Source organism: Oncorhynchus kisutch, unplaced genomic scaffold, assembly GCF_002021735.2.
Source record: "Oncorhynchus kisutch isolate 150728-3 unplaced genomic scaffold, Okis_V2 Okis04b-Okis11a_hom, whole genome shotgun sequence".
Taxonomy (NCBI): Eukaryota; Metazoa; Chordata; class Actinopteri; order Salmoniformes; family Salmonidae; genus Oncorhynchus; species Oncorhynchus kisutch.
In genome coordinates, this window is record NW_022261981.1 from 955,001 (window position 1) to 976,449 (window position 21,449).

Here is a 21,449-nt window from a genome sequence, read left to right on the forward strand (position 1 = left end):
GGTTCCATCATCCTGAATCCTCCTGAAGGAGTGAGGTTTACATTCTCCTTAATCCTCCTGAAGGAATGAGGGTTCCATCCTCCTGAATCCTCCTGAAGGAGTGAGGGTTCCATCCTCCTGAATCCTCCTAAAGGAGTGATGGTTCCATCCTTCTGAATCCTCCTGAAGGAGTGAGGGTTCCATCCTCCTGAAGGAGTGAGGGTTCCATCCTCCTGAATCCTCCTAAAGGAGTGAGGGTTCCATCCTCCTGAATCCTCCTGAAGGAGTGAGGTTTACATTCTCCTGAATCCTCCTGAAGGAATGAGGGTTCCATCCTCCAGAATCCTCCTGAAGGAGTGAGGGTTCCATCCTCCTGAATCCTCCTAAAGGAGTGATGGTTCCATCCTTCTGAATCCTCCTGAAGGAGTGAGGGTTCCATCCTCCTGAATCCTCCTGAAGGAGTGAGGGTTCCATCCTCCTGAATCCTCCTAAAGGCTTTGGTTCATGATTGGTTGAAGGATAAACATGTGATTTTAAATGTAAATGGCAGCACAACAAAATATGATAAGGAACAGTTCTTGTATTAGCTACATTAGTTGCATTAGCTGCCTTAGCCTCATTAGCTACATCAACTACATCAGTGCATTAACTACATTAGCTGCCTTAGCCTCATTAGCTACATTAGCCTCATTAGCCACATTAGCTACATTAGCTGCCTTAGCCTCATTAGCTACATTAGCCTCATTAGCCACATTAGCCTCATTAGCTGCCTTAGCTGCCTTAGCTACACACCTTGGTGGAATACAATGATGACCATACATGTTTTATTTTCTGGATTGCAGTTGAGTTGACTGGAAAACTGTGTACGCTTAGTGAGTTTAAGTGCACATCCTTCATATTATAGCAAACAAACAGTACTGGATACTTTGTTTGCTATGGAGAAGAGAAACATGCCTCTTTTTGTGTGTGTGTTTGGTCAGAGCCCGATGCCACCAGGGAATAATACCACTTGGACTACCAAGACCTGCGATGCCGACGCACCTCAAGGTAAGACTTCCAGCCACACACACACACACACACACGAAGACTATCTCTAGCAGTACAGCAAGATGCTATATTCTTTCCATACGTAGAGACCTACCAGTCCATCAGAGGAAAGAAGACTCGGGATAAAGAAGGAAGCGTGTAATATATAATGAACACATTAGAATATATGATCAATGTTTAATATCTCACAGAAGGTCTACATCCCAAATGGCACCCTATTCCCTATTTAGTGCACTACTTTCTACCATGGGCCTTGGTCAAAAGTATTGCACTAAATAAGGACTGGGGTGGCATTTTGGACACAGTCAAAGAGATGGTGGTGTAGAGGCGAGTTATCCTCATGCCCAACAGTGGTACACAAGACCTTCTTTGGTATCATTCATTATTCAACCAGGATGAATGAATGTCAAGGACAAGCCTTTACTGATGGATTACATGGCCTCCTCAACAGTTACTACGGTGAAGTCAGCCATGCAGACACAAACGGGAATATGCATCATTCCTATTCCAGCGAGCTGGATCACATGCATTTATTCATCCTGCCTAATGCTCGAGGCAGAGCGGGCCTGTCTTAGATAGTGTATGTTTCCCAAATGGCACCCTATTCCTTATGTAGTGCAGTACATTAGACAGAGAGCCTTATCAAAAGTAGTGCACTATATAGGGCAGGGGTATTCAACTCTTACCCTATGAGGTCCGGAGCCTGCAGGGTTTTCTGTTCTACCTGATAATGAATTGCACCCACCTGGTGTCCCAGGTCTAAATCAGTCCCTGTGTTTTCCATGTTTGGGAGGAAGTGTTCAGGGACGAAGGTGGCTCAGAGGGAGAGATGTGGGGATACAGTACTTCAGAGAAGTTGGAGTTGTAAGGTGACTCAGATGTGGGGATACAGTACTTCAGAGAAGTTGGAGTTGTAATGTCTACCGCTGTCAGACGCCTCTTCACTCAAAATCCAAAATGCATGTATAGACCATATCACTGTATTTGTGTATCAGCAGTTGACTGTTTTTAGTCCAGACAAAATAAACCCCCATCAGAGAGGCTGAAAGGAAAGAAGCTCTGAGCTGGTGCAGGTGGCTCACAGGGTGAGAGGTTGGATACAGTGGTCTAGTGGAGTTGAAGTCGTGGCTATCGTTAACCCACATTGGGTGGTTGCACCAACTGAAATTCTAATGATTTTAGATTAGAGCTAATGTAGATTTTGTAAAATCAACCACCAACAAACATACCGGTCGGCTGTTGTTTTTGTTCTTTTGCGACCTCTGAAATATTAGCTTGTGCATAATGAAAACAAGTAATTAGAATGTTAAAAGTCAAAGTCCAAAAGTAAACGAGTAATTAACTACAAAGTGCGTGTGTGTGTTTGTGTCATTGAGGTCAGTCTAGTGTATCACGTGACAGAGTAATTAGCTACTAGCAGACTTATAGTGCCTTCAGGAAGTCTTCACTCCCCTGGACTTGTCCCACATGTTGTTGTTACAACCTGAATTTAAAATGGATTTACATTTAGAGTTTGTGTCTTTGGCCTGCACACAATACTCCATAATGTCAAACAAGAATTATATATATTTTTTTACATTTCTACAAATGAAATGCTGAAATGTCTTGAGTCAAGAATGGGGCGGCAGGGTAGCCTAGTGTTTAGAGCGTTGGACTAGTAACCGAAAGGTTTCATGTTCAAATCCCCGAGCTGACAAGGTACAAATCTGTCGTTCTGCCCCTGAACAGGCAGTTAACCCACTGTTCCCCTGAACAAGGCAGTTAACCCACTGTTCCTAGGCCGTCATTGAAAATAAGAATTTGTTCTTAACTGACTTGCCTGGTTAAATAAAGGTAAAAGAAGGATTCAATCCCTTTGTTCTGGTAAGCCTACATATGTTAAGGAGTGAAAATGTGCTTCACGTGTCGCATAATACTACAAAGATACAGACATCCTTCCTAACTGGGTTGCCTGAGAGGAAGGAAACAGCTCAGGGATTTCACCACTTTAAAACAGTTACTGAGTTTAATGGAGAAACCTGAGGATGGATCAACAACATTGTAGTTACTCCACAATACTAACCTAAATGACAGAGTGAAAAGAAAGAAGCCTGTACAGATTAAAAATATTCCAACACATGCTTCCTGTTTGCAAAAAAAAGTAAAGTAAAACAACAAAAAATGTGGCATTTTCTGAAGCGACTGCATCGGGTTATGGGTATGAATCTTTTAGTATAAAACCCCCCAAAAAGAATAGAGCTTAGCACAGGCAAAATCCTAGAAGAAAACCTATAGAAAACAAACATATTGACTCATGTCTGTATTTCATTTTCAATAAATGTGTAAACATTTCTTAAAAACATGTTTTCACTTTGTTCATGATGGGCTATTATGTATAAAATATATATATTTAATCCATTTTCAATTCAGGCAGTAACACAACAAAATGTTTAGGTCAAGGGGTGTGAATACTTCCTGATGGTGTTACATAACAGATATGTATTGTATTCTGAGTACGTATTCATATCGCTACATTACAGATTCGTCTATGATTTCTCAAACAACAGACCTTTTACATAATCATGTAATTCCTTCATTTGACAGAAGATTTGCAGTTTTGGAATTTCACAGATTCACAGAAGGCCTATAGAAAGCTTTCATAGGGAGCGAGGAATGTAATGCTTGGATGACTTGGGTTGTCCTTTTGGCCCAAGACATCCAGAGGAGTGCACTCATATGTAGCTCTGGAATTATAATTACACTGAGCTGGGAATATGTAGCTACTGTCAATATGTCAGTGAACGAGCAAGAGGCAACCAAGCTTTCATAATGTATTGATGACAGTTCTTCTCTCAGTGAACCAACAAGAGAGAGAGACAACCAAGCTTTCATAATGTATTGAAGACAGTTCTTCTCTCAGTGAACCAACGAGAGAGAGAGAGACAACCAAACTTTCATAATGTATTGATGACAGTTCTTCTCTCAGTGAACCAACGAGAGAGAGAGAGACAACCAAGCTTTCATAATGTATTGAAGACAGTTCTTCTCTCAGTGAACCAACGAGAGAGAGAGAGAGAAGCAACCAAGCTTTCATAATGTATTGAAGACAGTTCTTCTCTCAGTGAACCAACAAGAGAGAGAGACAACCAAGCTTTCATAATGTATTGAAGACAGTTCTTCTCTCAGTGAACCAACAAGAGAGAGAGACAACCAAGCTTTCATAATGTATTGAAGACAGTTCTTCTCTCAGTGAACCAACAAGAGAGAGAGACAACCAAGCTTTCATAATGTATTGAAGACAGTTCTTCTCTCAGTGAACCAACGAGAGAGACAACCAAGCTTTCATAATGTATTGAAGACAGTTCTTCTCTCAGTGAACCAACAAGAGAGAGAGACAACCAAGCTTTCATAATGTATTGAAGACAGTTCTTCTCTCAGTGAACCAACGAGAGAGAGAGAGACAACCAAACTTTCATAATGTATTGATGACAGTTCTTCTCTCAGTGAACCAACGAGAGAGAGAGAGACAACCAAGCTTTCATAATGTATTGAAGACAGTTCTTCTCTCAGTGAACCAACGAGAGAGAGAGAGAGAAGCAACCAAGCTTTCATAATGTATTGAAGACAGTTCTTCTCTCAGTGAACCAACAAGAGAGAGAGACAACCAAGCTTTCATAATGTATTGAAGACAGTTCTTCTCTCAGTGAACCAACGAGAGAGAGAGAGAGAAGCAACCAAGCTTTCATAATGTATTGAAGACAGTTCTTCTCTCAGTGAACCAACAAGAGAGAGAGACAACCAAGCTTTCATAATGTATTGAAGACAGTTCTTCTCTCAGTGAACCAACAAGAGAGAGAGACAACCAAGCTTTCATAATGTATTGAAGACAGTTCTTCTCTCAGTGAACCAACGAGAGAGAGAGAGACAACCAAACTTTCATAATGTATTGATGACAGTTCTTCTCTCAGTGAACCAACGAGAGAGAGAGAGACAACCAAGCTTTCATAATGTATTGAAGACAGTTCTTCTCTCAGTGAACCAACGAGAGAGACAACCAAGCTTTCATAATGTATTGAAGACAGTTCTTCTCTCAGTGAACCAACGAGAGAGAGACAACCAAGCTTTCATAATGTATTGAAGACAGTTTCTTCTCTCAGTGAACCAACAAGAGAGAGAGACAACCAAGCTTTCATAATGTATTGAAGACGGTTCTTCTCTCAGCACAAGGAACAGTTGTCATGATTTAAGTGAAGGCTACATAAAGGAGTTGATCAGTCTAATCGGTTGAAGTTTCCTGTTTATTTCAACCACTTCAGCACCGTTACCAACAAATGAAAGGCATCTCTGTATTACACACCCTCTCGTCAGGATACAGATCGTATATTACATGTCTGAATGTTTGGATGAGTGAGAGAGAGAGAGAGATTGATTATCTTAAGTATTGGCCACAGAGGCAGCACAGAACATGCATTTCCCTTGTTAGTGAGGAATATAGTATTTGAATCTTGGACCCAGTTTGACTTGTTAGTGAATACAGTATAATGTGAATCTTGGACACAGTTTGACTTGTTAGTGAATACACTATCATGTGACTCTTGGACCCAGTTTGACTTGTTAGTGAATACAATATCATGTGAATCTTGGACCCAGTTTGACTTGTTAGTGAATACAGTATCATGTGACTCTTGGACCCAGTTTGACTTGTTAGTGAATACAGTATCATGTGACTATTGGACCCAGTTTGACTTGTTAGTGAATACAGTATCATGTGACTCTTGGACCCAGTTTGACTTGTTAGTGAATACAGTATCATGTGACTCTTGGACCCAGTTTGACTTGTTAGTGAATACAGTATCATGTGACTATTGGACACAGTTTGACTTGTTAGTGAATACAGTATCATGTGACTCTTGGACCCAGTTTGACTTGTTAGTGAATACAGTATCATGTGACTCTTGGACCCAGTTTGACTTGTTAGTGAATACAGTATCATGTGACTATTGGACCCAGTTTGACTTGTTAGTGAATACAGTATCATGTGACTCTTGGACCCAGTTTGACTTGTTAGTGAATACAGTATCATGTGACTCTTGGACCCAGTTTGACTTGTTCGTGAATACAGTATCATGTGAATTTTGGATCCAGTTTGGGCTTCCTGTCTGTCACAATGAAGCATCAATCTGCTGCACAGAAGCTGCTCTGCGGGGTTACCACAAATCAATCCTTCTCCAGTCGACTTCACAGTTTAAACCGACGCTATTTTTCACCTCCGCTTGCCAGATATCACAGCCTCACAATCTGTTTGTGTGGGTTTGGCCTTTCCCATCTGTGGTCACACTCTGTACCCATCCCTCCCTCGCCGCCCACCAGCAGTATCTGGATAAAGCTTCACTCTCACACACACACACACATACTGTACTGTACTGTAACAGCTACTGGCTCTACATCAGGTTATGTACTGTAGCAGCTACTGACTCCACATCAGGTTGTGTACTGTAGCAGCTACTGACTCCACATCAGGTTGTGTACTGTAGCAGCTACTGACTCCACATCAGGTTATGTACTGTAGCAGCTACTGGCTCCACATCAGGTTGTGTACTGTAGCAGCTACTGACTCCACATCAGGTTATGTACTGTAGCAGCTACTGACTCCACATCAGGTTGTGTACTGTAGCAGCTACTGACTCCACATCAGGTTGTGTACTGTAGCAGCTACTGACTCTACATCAGGTTGTGTACTGTGGCAGCTACTGACTCCACATCAGGTTATGTACTGTAGCAGCTACTGACTCTACATCAGGTTGTGTACTGTAGCAGCTACTGACTCCACATCAGGTTGTGTACTGTAGCAGCTACTGACTCCACATCAGGTTATGTACTGTAGCAGCTACTGGCTCTACATCAGGTTGTGTACTGTAGTAGCTACTGACTCCACATCAGGTTGTGTACTGTAGCAGCTACTGGCTCCACATCAGGTTATGTACTGTAGCAGCTACTGACTCCACATCAGGTTATGTACTGTAGCAGCTACTGACTCCACATCAGGTTATGTACTGTAGCAGCTACTGACTCCACATCAGGTTGTGTACTGTAGCAGCTACTGACTCCACATCAGGTTATGTACTGTAGCAGCTACTGACTCCACATCAGGTTGTGTACTGTAGTAGCTACTGACTCCACATCAGGTTGTGTACTGTAGCAGCTACTGACTCCACATCAGGTTATGTACTGTAGTAGCTACTGACTCCACATCAGGTTATGTACTGTAGCAGCTACTGACTCCACATCAGGTTATGTACTGTAGCAGCTACTGGCTCCACATCAGGTTGTGTACTGTAGTAGCTACTGACTCCACATCAGGTTATGTACTGTAGCAGCTACTGACTCCACATCAGGTTGTGTACTGTAGCAACTACTGACTCCACATCAGGTTATGTACTGTAGCAGCTACTGACTCCACATCAGGTTATGTACTGTAGCAGCTACTGACTCCACATCAGGTTGTGTACTGTAGCAGCTACTGACTCCACATCAGGTTGTGTACTGTAGCAGCTACTGACTCCACATCAGGTTGTGTACTGTAGCAGCTACTGACTCCACATCAGGTTATGTACTGTAGCAGCTACTGACTCCACATCAGGTTGTGTACTGTAGCAGCTACTGACTCCACATCAGGTTGTGTACTGTAGTAGCTACTGACTCCACATCAGGTTATGTACTGTAGCAGCTACTGACTCCACATCAGGTTGTGTACTGTAGCAGCTACTGACTCCACATCAGGTTATGTACTGTAGCAGCTACTGGCTCCACATCAGGTTATGGACTGTAGTGCTTCTAACGCTATGGGAGTTGTTAGTGCCTCACTAGGAAGCTATAGACATTGGCGCTACTGAAAGCTAGCAAACTGTTGTGTTTATGTATTCAATGTATGTATTTTATGATCGTTTTGCACTCTGGCTAAGACGAACACATTACAGGGGGAGCAGTATTTGTGGCTATATTGAGACATGTTTGCGTGATGTTCTAGAAACATTTTGTAGTGTTTTCACAGTCCAGTAAGCTGTTGAATGACACCTTGGTTGAGACAGGATGTGGATCCTCAGACATGTTATTTGAGCAACACACGGTAGCGTTTGCACAGTATATTAAACTATGGGATGACAACTTGCTCTATCCTGGATTGGGATTTGTGAGGAGGATGTGTGTGAGGACATGTGTGGGATGCTGCAGTATGAGGCGGTGTGTATGTGTGAGGTGCTACAGTATAAAACCTTTTTGCTACCTCCAGCTAAATTGGTTGCAGAGAGCAAACACTATAAGCCCTGGATGTTGACCAAACCAGTGGAGATGCACAGGGCAGACAGAGGAGATGATTCTCAGGGTTCAGCTCTTAGAAATGGCATAGCTCTTAGCGAAGAAGCATTTCAAAATAGCCAACATTTTAACGGAACATGTCTATTCCAACTTGGCTTATGTAACATTTTCAGCTACTTAGGAGGGAATGTGTAGCCTCTAAGTGCATCAGAGCATGATACTTGAAATACAGCTTACAGTTTGAAGCACGTTATTAACCCAAAGGGACTAACAGGGACTAACAAATGGATTGAAATAATGTGTAAAGCCCACTACACTGGAAAGTGTTTTAGCAGGAGAAATAGTGAGGTGTGGATTGAGGGGACAGTGAAAGGCCAGTGGCTGAGGGGACAGTGAAAGGCCAGTGGCTGAGGGGACAGTTGAAGCCAGTGGCTGAGGGGACAGTGGAAGCCAGTGGCTGAGGGGACAGTGGAAGCCAGTGGCTGAGTGGACAGTGGAAGCCAGTGGCTGAGTGGACAGTGGAAGCCAGTGGCTGAGGGGACAGTGGAAGCCAGTGGCTGAGGGGGACAGTGGAAGCCAGTGGCTGAGGGGACAGTGGAAGCCAGTGGCTGAGGGGGACAGTGGAAGCCAGTGGCTGAGTGGACAGTGGAAGCCAGTGGCTGAGTGGACAGTGGAAGCCAGTGGCTGAGGGGACAGTGGAAGCCAGTGGCTGAGGGGACAGTGGAAGCCAGTGGCTGAGGGGACAGTGGAAGCCAGTGGCTGAGGGGGACAGTGGAAGCCAGTGGCTGAGGGGGACAGTGGAAGCCAGTGGCTGAGGGGGACAGTGGAAGCCAGTGGCTGAAGGGGACAGTGGAAGCCAGTGGCTGAGGGGGACAGTGGAAGCCAGTGGCTGAGGGGGACAGTGGAAGCCAGTGGCTGAGGGGGACAGTGGATGCCAGTGGCTGAGGGGGACAGTGGAAGCCAGTGGCTGAGGGGGACAGTGGAAGCCAGTGGCTGAGGGGGACAGTGGAAGCCAGTGGCTGAGGGGGACAGTGGAAGCCAGTGGCTGAGGGGGACAGTGGAAGCCAGTGGCTGAGGGGGACAGTGGAAGCCAGTGGCTGAGGGGGACAGTGGAAGCCAGTGGCTGAGTGGACAGTGGAAGCCAGTGGCTGAGTGGACAGTGGAAGCCAGTGGCTGAGTGGACAGTGGAAGCCAGTGGCTGAGTGGACAGTGGAAGCCAGTGGCTGAGTGGACAGTGGAAGCCAGTGGCTGAGTGGACAGTGGAAGCCAGTGGCTGAGTGGACAGTGGAAGCCAGTGGCTGAGTGGACAGTGGAAGCCAGTGGCTGAGTGGACAGTGGAAGCCAGTGGCTGAGGGGGACAGTGGAAGCCAGTGGCTGAGGGGGACAGTGGAAGCCAGTGGCTGAGGGGGACAGTGGAAGCCAGTGGCTGAGGGGGACAGTGGAAGCCAGTGGCTGAGGGGGACAGTGGAAGCCAGTGGCTGAGGGGGACAGTGGAAGCCAGTGGCTGAGGGGGACAGTGGAAGCCAGTGGCTGAGGGGGACAGTGGAAGCCAGTGGCTGAGGGGGACAGTGGAAGCCAGTGGCTGAGGGGGACAGTGGAAGCCAGTGGCTGAGGGGGACAGTGGAAGCCAGTGGCTGAGGGGGACAGTGGAAGCCAGTGGCTGAGGGGGACAGTGGAAGCCAGTGGCTGAGGGGGACAGTGGAAGCCAGTGGCTGAAGGGGACAGTGGAAGCCAGTGGCTGAGGGGGACAGTGGAAGCCAGTGGCTGAAGGGGACAGTGGAAGCCAGTGGCTGAAGGGGGACAGTGGAAGCCAGTGGCTGAGGGGGACAGTGGAAGCCAGTGGCTGAGGGGGACAGTGGAAGCCAGTGGCTGAGGGGGACAGTGGAAGCCAGTGGCTGAGGGGGACAGTGGAAGCCAGTGGCTGAGGGGGACAGTGGAAGCCAGTGGCTGAGGGGGACAGTGGAAGCCAGTGGCTGAGGGGGACAGTGGAAGCCAGTGGCTGAGGGGGACAGTGGAAGCCAGTGGCTGAGGGGGACAGTGGAAGCCAGTGGCTGAGGGGGACAGTGGAAGCCAGTGGCTGAGGGGGACACTGGAAGCCAGTGGCTGAGGGGGACAGTGGAAGCCAGTGGCTGAGGGGGACAGTGGAAGCCAGTGGCTGAGGGGGACAGTGGAAGCCAGTGGCTGAGGGGGACAGTGGAAGCCAGTGGCTGAGTGGGACAGTGGAAGCCAGTGGCTGAGTGGACAGTGGAAGCCAGTGGCTGAGGGGGACAGTGGAAGCCAGTGGCTGAGGGGGACAGTGGAAGCCAGTGGCTGAGGGGGACAGTGGAAGCCAGTGGCTGAGGGGGACAGTGGAAGCCAGTGGCTGAGGGGGACAGTGGAAGCCAGTGGCTGAGGGGGACAGTGGAAGCCAGTGGCTGAGGGGGACAGTGGAAGCCAGTGGCTGAGGGGGACAGTGGAAGCCAGTGGCTGAGGGGGACAGTGGAAGCCAGTGGCTGAGGGGGACAGTGGAAGCCAGTGGCTGAGGGGGACAGTGGAAGCCAGTGGCTGAGGGGGACAGTGGAAGCCAGTGGCTGAGTGGACAGTGGAAGCCAGTGGCTGAGTGGACAGTGGAAGCCAGTGGCTGAGTGGACAGTGGAAGCCAGTGGCTGAGGGGGACAGTGGAAGCCAGTGGCTGAGGGGGACAGTGGAAGCCAGTGGCTGAGGGGGACAGTGGAAGCCAGTGGCTGAGGGGGACAGTGGAAGCCAGTGGCTGAGGGGGACAGTGGAAGCCAGTGGCTGAGGGGGACAGTGGAAGCCAGTGGCTGAGGGGGACAGTGGAAGCCAGTGGCTGAGGGGGACAGTGGAAGCCAGTGGCTGAGGGGGACAGGGAAAGCCAGTGGCTGAGTGGACAGTGGAAGCCAGTGGCTGAGGGGGACAGTGGCTGAGGGGACAGTGGAAGGCCAGTGGCTGAGGGGACAGTGGAAGGCCAGTGGCTGAGGGGACAGTGGAAGGCCAGTGGCTGAGGGGACAGTGGAAGGCAGTGGCTGAGGGGACAGGGAAAGCCAGTGGCTGAGGGGACAGTGGACGCCAGTGGCTGAGGGGACAGTGGACGCCAGTGGCTGAGGGGACAGTGGAAAGCCAGTGGCTGAGGGGACAGGGAAAGCCAGTGGCTGAGGGGGTAGTGAAAGCCTGTGGCTGAGGGGACAGGGAAAGCCAGTGGCTGAGGGGGGTAGTGAAAGCTAAGGGGATAGCCAGGTCTTTGAGGTCAGCATGCTGAGGGTGTGCACTGCATCCTTCAACCACTGTATCTTTCCACCACACGACCTAGGCAGCACAGGAACATCCTCATGGTAGATCAGAACAGTAATGATGTACTCTTTATGAACACACCCATGATGCACCACAAAGATACAACCCATATTACTGTATGATCAGAATGTGAGGGCTCAGGACCTTTAGATGTTCAGAATTTCACACCTGTTTGGAAAGTGAATGTGTACCGAAAAGAAGAGGATATGGAGCCCCTAGTTGTATTTCTCCCGTTATCCTCAGAGCCATACAATTCTGTCTATAGAAGCAGTATACATGCATGTATATTTATGGCTGTGGTTATCCCTGCCTGCCTTCCCTGTATGCCCGAGTCCATTTCCCACTAGCTGTTCACCAGGGAGCTCATCCAATGTCAAGTTATTGAGACACTGCCAGGCTTTATACAACGGAACATGGACTGACTCCTCCCACCAGCCTATATGCTTTCAACACTAGCGAGCCAAGTGCAGCCGTACTGTGCTGGCCTGATTATGCATCCACCGTAGTGGTTTGAACTGTGGTGGAAAGGACAATGTGAAACAGTAAGAGTCAGCACAGTATGGTTTGGGTTGGCGCTGTAGTGTGAAAAGGGTATGACAGTACCAGCCTGGGCCTCTTTTGGCCGTCTCGCATAACAGCCGTTAGCACAACGGACTAGGAAGTGTCCAGCTGAGACAACACATGGGACTGGGAGGGACCGTCACTGCCCACCACAAACGGACATGATGTTGCCACACTTCAAAGAGTAGGCCAGAGTCTGGTTGCGATTGGAATAGGGAGAGATTTGAACACACCCCCTCTCCCTGTCAGTACCAGCCCTTTGCTCTGTAGAGTGTAGTGTTGGGGCACAGATCAATCCAAGCCTTTAAGAGCCTCAATGTGTCTTTTCCGTGAGGGTGGCGGTGTCTTTTTGGTTGTGAGACAGAGGAAGGGAGGGTTTAAATCACAACTTCATGTTGTCTCTTCCATGAACACACATTTCCTTTGTGAGACCAAGAGGTCTCCTTGACAAAGGGATACAGGGGCAAGATGTCAACTACAATTCAGTTTCCACATCCACTATTTTATCTCAGATGTGTCCATGTCAATTCTTTCATTATCAATTCATTAGGTTCTACTCATCTCTTTTGAACACCATGATCAAACAACAATGAATGTTTGCTACTTCTCTCTCTCTTGAAAGCAGTATCCTCAGATCTGGGGACTAGCCACACTCCTATCAGGACCTGTTACCTGCCTTCTGAACTGACAGAGAAGAGGAACTTTCCTCACACTTGGAGAAGTTCATTTCAATCATGTTTAGCTACAGAGGAACCCGGTCAGCGAAGAAGAATGATTCTCGACTCTCTGTTTCACTTTATTCAATTCAAAAGGCTTTATTGGGAAACATGTTTACATTGCCAAAGCAAGTGAAATAGATAATAAACAAAAGTGAAATAAGCAATCAGTAATGAACAGTAAACATGGCTCTCTCCAGTCTTACAGTAATGGATAATATTATCATGTATCTCGGTCGCCACAGCGAGACACGAGCCCTACAGCCTATGCTTCTGCAAGATCAAGTGGGTTACCATGGCTACCACTCAGCAAGTTTTCCATGGTGAAACAGGGGGTGTTTCAATACATTCAGCTGCAAATCAAAATGACTGAGACATGAAATGCTTTCTGCTCTCTTCTCCCTTAGTAAGATTGGGGTTGACTGACTCTTGTACCTGCGTTTCCTACGTGGTTCTGATGACTCACTGTGTTAGTTAGAGCATGGGGCTTAGCTAGCAACACCAGGGTTAGAGCACGGGGCTTAGCTAGCAACACCAGGGTTAGAGCACGGGGCTTAGCTAGCAACACCAGGGTTAGAGCACGGGGCTTAGCTAGCAACACCAAGGTTAGAGCATAGGGCTTAGCTAGCAACACCAGGGTTAGAGCATGGCGCTTAGCTAGCAACACCAGGATTAGAGCATGAGGCTTAGCTAGCAACACCAAGGTTAGATCATGGGGCTTAACTAGCAACACCAGGGTTAGAGCATTGGGCTTAACAAGCAACACCAGGGTTAGAGCATGGTGCTAAGCTAGCAACACCAGGGTTAGAGCATGGTGCTAAGCAAGCAACACCAGGGTTGTGGGTTCGCTTTCCGTATGGGCCACATATACTGAATATGTGTCACTGCCCTTATTGACAGTTCTGTAGGTCACTGGATAAAAGTGTCTGCTAAGTGAACATATTAGCATGTGCCATACAGAAAATACTCATCTCTGTTAGAGCAGGGACAGGAGAGAAAGTAGCATGTGTTTTATGTAAGCCGTAACCCAGAGAAGAGACTCTAGTGGGTCATGTTAACATATGAGGTTGATCCTGGACTGAGATGGCAGGCTTTAAAACATAATGTCCTCATAGGGCCCTAGTGGGCCATGTTAACATATGAGGTTGATCCTGGACTGAGATGACAGGCTTTAAAACATAATGTCCTCATAGGGCCCTAGTGGGCCATGTTAACATATGAGGTTGATCCTGGACTGAGATGGCAGGCTTTAAAACAGAATGTCCTCATAGTGCCCTAGTGGGTCATGTTAACATATGAGGTTGATCCTGGACTGAGATGGCAGGCTTTAAAACAGAATGTCCTCATAGGGCCCTAGTGGGTCATGTTAACATATGAGGTTGATCCTGGACTGAGATGGCAGGCTTTAAAACAGAATGTCCTCATAGTGCCCTAGTGGGTCATGTTAACATATGAGGTTGATCCTGGACTGAGATGGCAGGCTTTAAAACATAATGTCCTCATAGGGCCCTAGTGGGTCATGTTAACATATGAGGTTGATCCTGGACTGAGATGGCAGGCTTTAAAACATAATGTCCTCATAGGGCCCTAGTGGGTCATGTTAACATATGAGGTTGATCCTGGACTGAGATGACAGGCTTTAAAACATAATGTCCTCATAGGGCCCTAGTGGGCCATGTTAACATATGAGGTTGATCCTGGACTGAGATGGCAGGCTTTAAAACAGAATGTCCTCATAGGGCCCTAGTGGGTCATGTTAACATATGAGGTTGATCCTGGACTGAGATGGCAGGCTTTAAAACAGAATGTCCTCATAGGGCCCTAGTGGGCCATGTTAACATATGAGGTTAATCCTGGACTGAGATGGCAGGCTTTAAAACATAATGTCCTCATAAGGCCCTAGTGGGTCATGTTAACATATGAGGTTGATCCTGGACTGAGATGGCAGGCTTTAAAACATAATGTCCTCATAGGGCCCTAGTGGGCCATGTTAACCAATGAGGTTGATCCTGGACTGAGATGGCAGGCTTTAAAACATAATGTCCTCATAGGGCCCTAGTGGGTCATGTTAACATATGAGGTTGATCCTGGACTGAGATGGCAGGCTTTAAAACATAATGTCCTCAACGGGCCCTAGTGGGCCATGTTAACATATGAGATTGATCCTGTGTCCTGTCATAATTTACCGTATGTTCATGTCATCTATATCTGATTTGTGACATATGGACGGGTGTAAATATGATTTGTGACATATGGACGAGTGTAAATATGATTTGTGACATATGGACGACTGTAAATATGATTTGTGACATATGGACGACTGTAAATATGTTTTGTGACATATGGACGAGTGTAAATATGATTTGTGACATATGGACGACTGTAAATATGATTTGTGACATATAGACGAGTGTAAATATGATTTGTGACATATGGACGAGTGTAAATATGATTTGTGACATATGGACGAGTGTAAATATGATTTGTGACATATAGACCACTGTAAATATGATTTGTGACTTATGGACAAGTGTAAATATGATTTGTGACATGGACGACTGTAAATATGATTTGTGACATATGGACGACTGTAAATATGATTTGTGACTTATGGGCGACTAAATATGATTTGTGACATATGGACGACTGTAAATATGATTTGTGACATATGGACGACTGTAAATATGATTTGTGACATATGGACCACTGTAAATATGTTTTGTGACATATGGACCACTGTAAATATGATTTGTGACATGGACGACTGTGAATATGATTTTGTCATGTACAGATGTAGGATATTAATTTAATCACCGTGTTGCAGGAGAAATTTCCTGCAATGAAGGAAATCTTAAACTTGTCGCTTATTTGAGTTTTTAAAAGGATTCTGAAGTTTGTAATTTCCATTTTTAAATTTGACTTGATCCCTTATGAAAAAATGTATCAACCCCTCAAAATGTCCATGAATTATAATCCACAAAACAATTCACATTCCCTGTCGCTGCAGGGTTATTTTCCTGCTGTAGCAAACTGGTTCAAATTAAAATCCTACATCTGTAATAGCCTTTGAACTTGTGATCCTTTTGTAACAATAACTCAATATTACTTCTCAATTTATCTCTTTTACATGAAACCAGATTAACTATTTAATTTCCCCACTGGAAATTCTGCCAGCACATATGGTCGCAGCATACTTTAACATAAAAACTTGCTATAATATAAAAACAAACATTCTACCTAACCGTTATGTTACGCCTGCTGCCATGGCAACATCAGATTGACAGGCAGTAGGTGCAGGTGGGGGCGGGGTTAGAGGTCAAACTTGTGACTGATTGGCCAGCGGTCCCCGGGGGTGTAGTGGTTTGTTACATGTTGGTGAGCAGGTGCTGAGTGCCAAGCTTCTCCATTATCTCCTCTAAGGTCATTACCACGGCTATTACTCACTCACTCAGCATATAATACAGACTAACGTTTCTTAGGCTGGTCTGAAATGGCACTAATGGTCTAATGCCACTGAGGATTTCACAAAAAGATAGGAAGCTATTTTGAAAAGAGTGTGTCTCTCTCTCTCTCCGGTGTCTCTGTCTCTCCTTACCTCCTCCCCATCGCCCACCTTTTCTTATCTTTGTTAGGAATCTGATTAGGTGCTATTGGGAATAGTGCTATCAGACTTCTGAGTGGCACCAGGTTTAGATGAACAGCCTGGGGTGGCGGGGAGAGATGGCAGTGCTGGGCTGGGGAGGGGGGATTTTGGCCCTGCTCCTATTGGGTTGAGACCGTTTATTTTGGATTGAGAAAGTCCCTTAATTAACACCTTTAGGATTAAAACGGACGTGGAAGGCGAGGGCTCCCATTTAGATTGTCATTCAGGTTTCAGGTTTTGTTTGTCTAAAATAGATTTTTTGGGGGGTTAGACCTTAAAAACGTCTAAACTTCAGGGCATAGTTAGGCATTGAGCTGCATCAATTATTTACTGAATTGAGGCCATGCAGATGTCAATCAAAGATGTATCCAAGGGTTGCAAAGGGAGTGTATATTACTGGAAACTTTCAAAGTTTACCAGTAAACTACCAGAATTTTGGTAACTTATATCAAATAGATAACATATGGTTTTAAAATAAACATAACCCTAAATATAAACCAACAACAAGGTTGGAGTTAAAACCTACAGGAGGGTCGTTCTCCAGGACCAGGGTTGATCCAGGGTTAGGATCAGCACTTTATTTTAAGATTGTGAAATGTCAGAATAATAGCAGAGAGAATGATTTATTTCATATTTTATTTCTTTCATCACATTGCCAGTGTGTCAGAAGTTTACATACACTCAATTGGTATTTGGTAGCATTGCCTTTAAATTGTTTAACTTGGGTCAAACGTTTCGGGTAGCCTTCCACAAGTTTCCCACAATAAATTGGGTGAATTTTGTCCCATTCCTCCTGACAGAGCTGGTGTAACTGAGTCAGGTTTGTAGGCCTCCTTGCTCACACATGCTTTTTCAGTTCTGCCCACAAATGTTCTATGTGATTGAGGTCAGGGCTTTGTGATGGCCACTCCAATACCTTGACTTTGTTGTCCTTCACTTAGGACAATGGCCATTGTCCATTAGAAGACCCATTTGCGACCAAGCTTTAACTGATGTCTTGAGATGTTGCTTCAATATATCCACATCATTTTCCTCCTCATGATGCCATCATTTTTGCACCAGTCCCTCCTGCAGCAAAGCATCTCCACAACATGATGCTTCCACCCCCATGCTTCACGGTTGGGATGGTGTTCTTTGGCTTGCAAGCCTCCCCCTTTTTCCTCCAAACATAATGATGGTCATTACGGTCAAACAGTTCTATTTTTGTTTCATCAAACCAGAGGACATTTCTCCAAAAAGTACGATCTTTGTCCCCATGTGCAGTTGCAAGCCATAGTCTGACTATTTTATGGTGGGTTTGGGGCAGTGGCTTCTTCCTTGCTGAGCGGCCTTTCAGGTTATGTCGATATAGGACTTGTTTTACTGTGGATACAGATACTTTTGTACCGGTTTCCTCCAGCATCTTCACAAGGTCCTTTACTGTTGTTCTGGGATTGATTTGTACTTTTCACACCAAAGTACGTTAATCTCTAAGAGAGAACGCGTCTCCTTCCTGAGCGGTATGACGGCTGCGTGGTCCCATGGTGTTTATACTTGCGTACTATTGTTTGTACAGTTGAACATGGTATATTCAGGCGTTTGGAAATTGCTCCCAAGGATGAACCAGACTTGTGGAGGTCTACAATGTTTTTTTCTGAGGTCTTGGCTGATTTCTTTAGATTTTCCATGATGTTAAGCAAAGAGGCACTGAGTTTGAAGGTAGGCCTTGAAATACATCCACAGGTACACCTCCAATTGACTCAAATTATGTCAATTAGTCTATCAGAAGCTTTTAAAGCCATAACATCATTTTCTGGGATTTTCCAAGCTGTTTAAAGGCACAGTCAACTTAGTGTATGTAAACTTCTGACCCACTGGAATTGTGATACAGGGAATTATAAGTGAAATAACCTGTCAACGATTGTTGGAAAAATTACTTGTGTCATGCAAAAAGTAGATGTCCGAACGTACTTGCCTAAACTATAGTTTGTTCACAAGAATTTTGTGGAATGGTTGAAAAACGAGTTTTAATGATTCCAACCTAAGTCTATGTAAACTTATGACTTCAACTGTATAAAAATGGGCAGGCCATTATTTTGCCTGTCATGGCTATGCCCCCATAGAATGACAATGCCCCCATCACTGAATGGTTTGATGAGCATGACAACGATGTAAACCATATGCCATGGCTGTCTGTCAACGGATCTCAACACTTCTGGAAGATTCTGGAGCGGCGCCTCAGACAGCGTTTTCCACCACTATCAACAAAACACCAAATGATGGTAATTATCGTGGAATAACGGTGTCAAATCCCTCCAATAGAGTTCCAGACACTTGTACAATCTTTGCCAAGGTACATTGAAGCTGTTCTGGCTCGTGGTGAATCAACGCCCTGTTAAGAGTCTTTATGTTGGTGTTTCCTTTATTTTGGCAGTTACCTGTATATCATCACTTTGGAAGACAAATGCTCCTTCAGAAGTGCAAACAGCAGAAGGAAACATGAGAAAACAATGCTGCATCGACTGCAGTGACTGTGTTTAGCTTGAGGAGACTGATGCAGTAACATGATGTTTTATATATGTCTATTGCTGCCTCAGAGAAGGCAGGTGGGCCATTCAACAGGGCAATATGAGCATCCCTCTTCCCAACAAATCAATTAGAATTGTGTCAGTATCAAGAGGATTGTCTTTTGAATTGTATGACAATAGAATGTGTCAGTCAAGACTCCCTTCACTTTGTTCTTAGAGAAAGCAGACCATCGTGTCATCTTGCCTCTAGCTTGTCAAAACGGTGTGCTGTTATTCCAACGCTTGTCTGTTTGCTTTATGATTACGGAATACGGATTGATACATCCGGAGACCCTGACAATGGAGTAATTCAATTATGATTAGGGGGAGTCATGTGTTCTGCTTGACGTCTGTATTGGTACAGGAATTTAAAAAATGTGTTTTAAAGATTCACTTTGAGCTTTTGACTGTTGCAAACAATGACAACCCACTCCCTAATAATTAACAGTCACTTACATAACTGTTGACAATGACAGTTACTCATATATTCTGTGGCCCCCACAACTCTGATATTTCCAGCACCATGCTCTAAAGATACTAAGGGCCAGAATAAATTGTTTTTCTTTCAAGTTTTTATTACACTCATATAGTGGTCAATACAAACTGAAATCCATGAGCATACAACATATCAGAAAAAAACATACAAAAAGGTCAAAACAAAAGCAATTGTAAAAGTGTCAGTCAGGATGGGAGCTGAAGGATGGATTGTTTCTCTGGAAGTTGAAGCAGTTCAGATTGTATCAAGTGTGGAGGAAGTGTTGATGGTCTCGGAGGGAGCCAGTCAGTCGGCGTCAGAGACGGTGAGGTCCGCTGCCTCAGCAACGGACCTCGCTGTCGCCTCACGTTCTCCGTCCTCTGGGTTTGCAGATGGTTAGCTAGATAGCCACTCCTCTCCACCAGCACTGTTTAGCACCCACGTGGCTGGTGCTATTCAACAGCAGCCACAAAGGCACTGGAAGCTCACCACACGAGGTTCAAGGTCTCTACGAGGCATTGCAGTCCTCTCTCTTCACTCCCCCTCAAGCTGTTGTCATGGAAATCCAAACTAACAGTCCTGCAGATAGCCTGCTTGCTAGTTTAACTTGCTAAGTGATTTGGATCATCAAAATGATTTTGTAAATGCAAATTCATTTAAAAAAATAACAGAAACAATTCCATAAAAAATAAAAGTAAACACCTAATGATGAAAAAATCTGTATAAAATGAACAGGAGCAATCAGGACGCCGGTACAAAATGTTTTCTTTAAAACTCTACACTGACGCATGCCATTGGTTCCTTCATAGATGTACTAGAACAGGAAAACAACTCAGACGATAGCAGTTAGACAGTACACTCAATATGGTCGCCGGTCCACCCATCACATATATTAACTTGACTTGGAATGCCCGTTCTAGAAATTCTAATTATTTGCTGCCATTGTCGAGAGATCACTAGGAGAGGTCATCTAGAGCATAGTCCATTCTCAGAGCCTCCATTGTCTAGAGATCACTAGGAGAGGTCATCTAGAGCATAGTCCATTCTCAGAGCCTCCATTGTCTAGAGATCACTAGGAGGGGTCATCTAGAGCATAGTCCATTCTCAGAGCCTCCATTGTCAAGAGATCACTAGGAGAGGTCATCTAGAGCATAGTCCATTCTCAGAGCCTCCATTGTCTAGAGATCACTAGGAGAGGTCATATAGAGCACTAGAGCATAGTCCATTCTCAGAGCCTCCATTGTCTAGAGATCACTAGGAGAGGTCATCTATAGCATAGTCCATTCCCTGAGCCTTCATAAATGAAGACCACTGATCTGGACATTACAGAGAACTCACTGACAGCATCCTAAATGACACCCTATTCCCTATTTAATCCATTACTTTTGACCAGAGCCCATAGGGTCCTACTACCATTAGGGCCCTGGTCAAAAGTAGTGCACTAGATAAGGTGCCATTTGGGACACCGACATTGTTCACACTTCAACAGGATTCAGCCAGACTTATCTATGGCCGACATGAAAACGTCAGATGTGCCTTTATAAAGATGTTTCTCTGTTAGATCTACTCCTGTGTCTTAGTGAGCCTGTAAACTACAGCAGGGTGAATCCCTCACACCACAGCTAGACTGCTGTCTGTCTGTGGTCTTCATCCTGATAAGCTTTCATTTCTCCCATCAGAGCCCAGAGCTTTATCCCCAAATGGCAGTTTGACAAGCAACATCTGCGTTTATTGAGTCAAGTGGTCTTTCCTGCTCAGTTCCCTGAACAGAATATATTTCCCTCAGATAGTAAAGTGCTACTAGAATCAAATCAAAGAAAATAAATTCAGTCAGCATCAGGTGAAACAGCACCTCTGTTCAGTCAGCATCAGGTGAAACAGCACCTCTGTTCAGTCAGCAT

The 21,449-nt window shown here is 45.4% G+C and overlaps 1 protein-coding gene across 6 annotated transcripts in view; it reads left to right on the forward strand.

Moving 5' to 3' along the window:
- The window catches only part of lmbrd1 (LMBR1 domain containing 1), a 180,069-nt gene that overhangs the window by 138,926 nt on the left and 19,694 nt on the right, over positions 1 to 21,449 (forward strand). For 4 of the 6 annotated variants that reach the window (XM_031813193.1, XM_031813194.1, XM_031813198.1 and 1 more), the window contains exon 15: positions 960 to 1,026. In XM_031813193.1, coding sequence (XP_031669053.1) covers positions 960 to 1,026 — 67 coding nt within the window. Of the gene's footprint in view, positions 1 to 959; positions 1,027 to 12,793; positions 15,501 to 21,449 lie in introns of those variants that run through there. The other 2 variants (XM_031813196.1, XM_031813197.1) reach the window with 1 other exon arrangement.